Source organism: Elephantulus edwardii, unplaced genomic scaffold (assembly GCF_000299155.1).
Source record: "Elephantulus edwardii isolate Elephantulus edwardi_28Jun2011 unplaced genomic scaffold, EleEdw1.0 scaffold00246, whole genome shotgun sequence".
Classification (NCBI taxonomy): Eukaryota; Metazoa; Chordata; class Mammalia; order Macroscelidea; family Macroscelididae; genus Elephantulus; species Elephantulus edwardii.
The window spans coordinates 3,386,012-3,391,773 of NW_006399996.1; the positions used below are offsets into that span (position 1 = coordinate 3,386,012).

A 5,762-nucleotide genomic window follows, 5' to 3' on the forward strand; every position below is an offset into this window, starting at 1 on the left:
GAATGAAAACCCAAAATCTCTGTAAATGTTCATTAAAACTAAAAAAAAAAAAAAAGTTGCTGTGGAAGACAATGCCAATACACCAAGCAAAAAACTTGGCAACAAAGCTGCGAACATCCTATCTTTGTATTTACATGTCTTATACGTCTGTATTTGCATGAGGAGTTACTGGGCAGAAATGATAATGCTAATGGAAAGGCCTACTCAAGGTACCTTGGACTAAAAACTTTGCAATCTGCTTGGGAAAAACTGTCCATTGATAACCCCTGGTGCCCAGTTCTGTGCAGACACCTGAGGTCGCCAGCCACCACTGGTATATTGCATGAAGGCAAACCCAAATATATTTGGTAACAAGATTTTTTTAAAAACCAAAGAAAAATTCATTGCCTTAGAATCAGAACTGACTCATAGCAGACCCTCCAGTGCGTTTTTAGAGGCTGAAAACTGGGAGATTGCCCATCTTTCCCCCATACAGCAACTGGTAGATTCAAATAGTTTGCTTTTGGGTTGACAGTACAGCTTCTTAACCTGTAGGTCACCAGAAGTCCCTAACAGGAGCTCCTGAGAGATTCTATTTTTAACTTCTTAGCTCCATATCCAGTGCCAACCTTGCTGCCCAACATACCTCAGGGAGGGGGCGTGCACAGACCAGCCAAAGTCAGCGATCTTTAGCTCTCCTCGGAGGCCCAGGAGCAGGTTCTCTGGCTTTATGTCTCTATGGATCACCTTCTTCGAGTGGCAGTACATCAAAGCATCAGCCAGCTCCTCCATGATCTGGAAGGGCCGAGGACAGACAGTTAACCACTATCAGACTTCCCAGCCCCAAGCATGCACCCCTGGTCTCTGCCTCGGGCGCCCTGGGTGCCCACCAGCCCAGACCGTGGCTGTCCGCTGCTCATCAAAAGTGCGGCACTTCTGCAGTTCCTTGTAGAGCTCCCCTCGGGGCGCATACTCCAGAATCAAATAGACCCTCCGCTGGTCGTAGAAATAGTTGTAGAGCCGTAGGATGTTGGGATGCCTGCAGGAAGCACAGAGAAGCTGAGGAAAATGGCCGGTCTCAGTATGGGGCAAAGAGGACGGAGGTAGGGACACCAGGGCTGGGAGTGCTAAGCGGAACTGAGGTGGAGACGGGGGATTCAAGGGCTTGGCCCAGTTGGGCGCTAACTTAGGAAGGTGCCGGGAGGTGGGAAGAGGCTGGGATAGGAGGAGCAGGGCTTTGCTTGTTGCCTACTGAAGATGGGCCTGGATTTCGATCTCCCGCCGCAGCTGGTGCTCCACGCCCTCCTTCTCAATCTGAGACTTGAAGAGGACCTTGAGTGCCACGATAAACTGGCTTTTCTTCTCTCGAGCCAAGTACACATTTCCAAACTTGCCTTTGCCCAGAGGACGTCCTATCTCAAAGTCGTTGATTGTGAAGGACCGCCTGATGCAACAGTGGGGGAAAGGCCACTCAGTATGGGGAGTTTATCATTTAAAGGGTTTGCCTTCTTTCCACTCACTTGCCCCACCCAGCTCTCAATTCTTTACTCTGTGAAGTGAATGGAAGATGGATCAAGTTTCCCCTGCTCCACTCTTTTCCACCAGTCCCTGGGCTTTACAGCCCCATTTTCTGCCTGTTCTCTGTCCCACTTCCTAGCTTCCAAGGATTGGGGTGCATACATTAATCTGGGTGTTCCATTTCTGTTCTCAGTCATTTTCTTCTGGCCTGGGGCAGCTTAGGAGAGAACAAGTAAATTGAGACCCTCATTTAACCACCTCATCCCTGTACCCTCCCCATAGGCTCTTGTCCCATCAGGTCAATCCTTTCTCCCCTGTCCATGATACCTGTAGGCTGGGCATTGGAAGGCTCTAAGACGGTCTTGGAACGGCTCATGAGGACAAGGGCAGACGGGGTGACAGCTGCCTTCCGGAAGACTCTCTGGGTCCCAGAGTTTAGGCCAGATTGAGCCTGAGGAAGAGCGGGGGGTAGTTCTGAGGCGTCTTTGTCTTAGTAACTCGGCTGGAATGTGCTGCACACAGCATTCCAGATACTTGCTATGAAGCGATGCACCCACCTTCTCCCCCCAGAACAAAAGGAACATTGACACCACAATTCTGTCACCTCACTCCATGTCGAGCATACCAAATTAAGATGTGTTATCATAAGCTGGCTTTAGCTAGGGAGCAGAGGACTTACCCCCACAACAGACATTTCACTTCTTTGGCCCCAGCACACAGTGCATTCTCAGACATGGATGCTAACAAAAATACCAGTATCAGTCACTCAAGCCCCTCACCCTCAGATGCGGTAGTGGACTGGGTCAATGAACAGCCACAATCTAAGAAGTTTTAGCACAGACATATTCTCACAGTTTGCTAAAAATTCAATCTCCAAGGTTTAGAGAAGGCCTTAGAATCCTTGAATGTTGCTTTGCAACAATAGGTTTTTCCAACACTGTGGGACCACTTCTCATTTTAAAACTCTCAGGCAGTTTTTGGGAGTGAGCAGAGGTCACTGTGGTTTCTCACTCAGTCTCCACTCTTGACATCATTAAGTGTCCCCTGGGGGAGGATGCTGGTGGGCAAAGGACAGGGGAACCCTTCAGGGTGTCTAAGGCCACTGTAAAAGGAAGTAAGCCAGCACAAGGTTTCTTCAGCACAGAAAGAAAACCCCAGTGCCTTTGAAAACTTGATACTCAAAAGCAAAAACAGACACACATATATGTGGGGAATTAGCAAGGTAGAGATCCTTTTATAGCTCATGAGAGTGATGACTAGGAGTTCATGCTTTCTTAATAGTGGTGGCATTTCAAATCAGAAGGCAGATTCTTTTCAATGAAAGATGTTGGGACAACAGGCGGGGGGGATCCATTAATTCTCACCACACACTATTAAATTCCAAATTATTAATTTACACTTATCCATGAGCTTTTAAACAGGCATTTAATCTAAATTCTTTTACAATCTATTTCTATTTTCTGTCTAATCTATTCCCTACTCTCACACCCCCAAGTCAAGGATAAGAAATCATGGCTGAAGGACAGGTGCTGACTCTGTTCCGCTATCTGTTGCATATATTATTTGAATGTGTTAAATAGTTTTAGTAAGACCAGATTCAAAGCCAAAGCACTTGACAAGCCCTGGATTCTGCTAGAATCCACTTTGGGCTCATATGTTGGAGCATAATAGGGAAAAAGTTGCTAGAAGGTTTAGCCTCTGCAGAACCTCGTAGCTAGGACAGGGTGCTTTATATAATCTCCAGGGAGGAATCTGCCAAGAGGACAAGGGGGAAGAGGGAGAGGAAAGGGCCTTACCGGCTGCCGGCCATAGGGCCAGGGGTAGGCGTTCTCCTTCTGAGCCATCCCTAGAGGGGGGAAAAGGGCGAGGAGCTGGGCAGGAGAAGGGAAATAAAGCGATAAGAAGAAAATGGAGGGAGGGAGGAGGGTCTAACCTATCTGTCCGGAAGTACCAGCCGCGAACTGGTGGAAAGGTGAGGGTCAGCACGCTGGCCAAAGTAGTGGGCACCCGGGCGTTCCTTATCCCGCCCAGCTATGAGTCCGATTCCCCTCCAGGACCCTCTCTCCACCTGCATGCAATCAGTAGCTCGACGAAATGGACCCCTACTAGGATGATCACCTGCCTTCTCTACGCACACAATCCTTCCGGCCTCCTGAAAACGACAGAACTAGAGCCGCTGCGCTCTTGCTTCTGGGTCCTTTCAAATCTCCCGCCCAAGCCCCATTGGCTGAGCGCACCGCCTGTTCCCAAATTGCATTGGTCAGATTTTTCCATGACGTAGACCACGGGAACCCAATGGAGAGGGTTTCTTCGCCTACGCATTTCCGTTTCCGCTCATTAGTGTCCGTGAGGTCTCGTTTTTTGCTTTCTGAATCTTTCTTTCCCTCAATTAAAACTTATCGTTTTATTAAAAAAAAAATGAACTCTTTCATAAAGCTGAACTCTATCTGTCTATATATGAGTTAAGTTCTAACGGATAAGTAGCCAGTTATTCCGAGGCTTATGCTCCTCTTTTCCAACGCGATTTAAGTACTGTAAAGTTGATAGGTAAACTTGCTGCATACTTAGATCTATCTCTTGGCCCTGTGCTTAGTCAATCACATTTTATGTTTGTTTGTATATCTGTCTCTATGTCATTGCTATTCTGTTTTTAAAAGTTCTTAGTTTATCACTAGCCGAGACAAATCAGCAAATCCGCCCACAAATCCCCATGTTTGGACCTACATTTTCTTTCTTTTTTTTTCTTGTTGTTTACCGTCAAATCGGATCTGACTGGCATAGGAGGAGATAGTCCCCCTCCAGCCAAGCATCTGATGAATTCGAACCGTGTGCCTTTGGGATTCCCACATGTTCTTTCGGTCATGGTCTCATCGGCTTCTGGCGCCAGATTTCATTGCTGGAGATATATATACTGGAATACTGGAGAGAGATATATACTGGATAGATAGATAGATAGATAGATAGATAGATAGATAGATAGATAGATAGATAGATAGATAGATAGATAGATATGCTGGAGATATATATATAGATAGATAGATATTGGAGAGATAGCGACCCTGTGTAGAACAGCCCTAAACTCTGCTCTGTCCTGTGCCAATCGCACCATCTCCGATACACCCATCCCAGTTACCCCAGTCACTGAATCAATCCACCTCATAGAGGGCCTTCCCCTCCTGCGCTGTCCCTCCACCCTCCCAAACATGATGTCCCTCTCCAAGGACCGGTCCCTCCTTACAACATGTCCAAAGTATGTTAGACAGAGCCTCAGAATCCTTACCTCCAAGGATGAATCTGTTTGTTTTCCTAGTAGTCCATGGTACCCTCAATGTTCTTCTCAAGCACCAAAGGTCAAAGTCATCACTTCTCCTTCTACCCTCCTTACCATGGCCTGTATCAGAAGCACCTCAGTCTCCAGAGAGACACCATTGCTCTTCAGTACTTTGGAGAGGTCCCTAACAGCAGACTTTCCCATGGCAATACGTCTTTTAATTTCCTGGTTACTGGTGCCAAGAGTGTTGACTGTGGAGCCAAGCAAACTAAAGCTGTGAACAATCTCAATATCTTCACCATCCATCCTGATGCTGCCAATTGGTCCAGTGGTGAGAATCTTTGTCTTCTTGACATTGACCCTCAATTCAAATTGGAGGCTGCAGTCCTCGACCCTCTGCAGCAAGCGCTTCAGGTCCTCTTCAGTTTCAGCAAGCAGAGTTCTGTCATCTGCATATTGCAGATTATTGATAGATCTTCCACCAATCTTGATCCCACATTTCTCCTCATAGAGCCCAGCCTCCTGGATAATAGTGTTAGATGGACCTTAGCTGAAAGCAGGGAATACCAGAGGAATGCATATCTGTGTTTCATTCACTATGCAAAGGCATTTGACTGTGTGGATTAAAACAAACTGTGGCTGACTCTGCGAAGAATGGGAATCCCAGAACACTTGATTGTGCTAATGCGAAATTTATACTTGGACAAAGAGGCAGTCGTCAAAACAGAGCAAGGAAACACAGCATGGTTCAAAATTGGGAAAGGCGTACACGAGGGATGTGTCCTGTCTCCGTACCTTTTCAACCTGTATGCAGAACAGATATCTACTGGATTATATATATAAAATACATCTACTGGAGATATAGATATAAACTATATCTCTACTGGATATACATATATATGTTGTTGTTGTTATGTGCCGTCGAGTCGTTTGCGACTCATAGCGACCCTATGTACAACAGCCCTAAACTCCGCTCTGTCCTGTGCCAATCGCA

General features: G+C 46.6%; 1 protein-coding gene across 1 annotated transcript in view; it reads right to left on the reverse strand.

Annotated features, from left to right (window-relative positions):
- The window catches only part of AURKB (aurora kinase B), a 19,638-nt gene extending 16,297 nt beyond the window's left edge, over positions 1–3,341 (reverse strand). Inside the window, exons 1-6 of the mRNA XM_006899182.1 lie at positions 3,294–3,341; positions 1,825–1,948; positions 1,660–1,714; positions 1,232–1,423; positions 880–1,018; positions 626–774 (exon numbers count right to left, since the gene is read on the reverse strand). Coding sequence (XP_006899244.1) covers positions 626–774; positions 880–1,018; positions 1,232–1,423; positions 1,660–1,714; positions 1,825–1,948; positions 3,294–3,341 — 707 coding nt within the window. The remainder of the gene's footprint in view (positions 1–625; positions 775–879; positions 1,019–1,231; positions 1,424–1,659; positions 1,715–1,824; positions 1,949–3,293) is intronic.
- Positions 3,342–5,762: the final 2,421 nt, after the last annotated feature.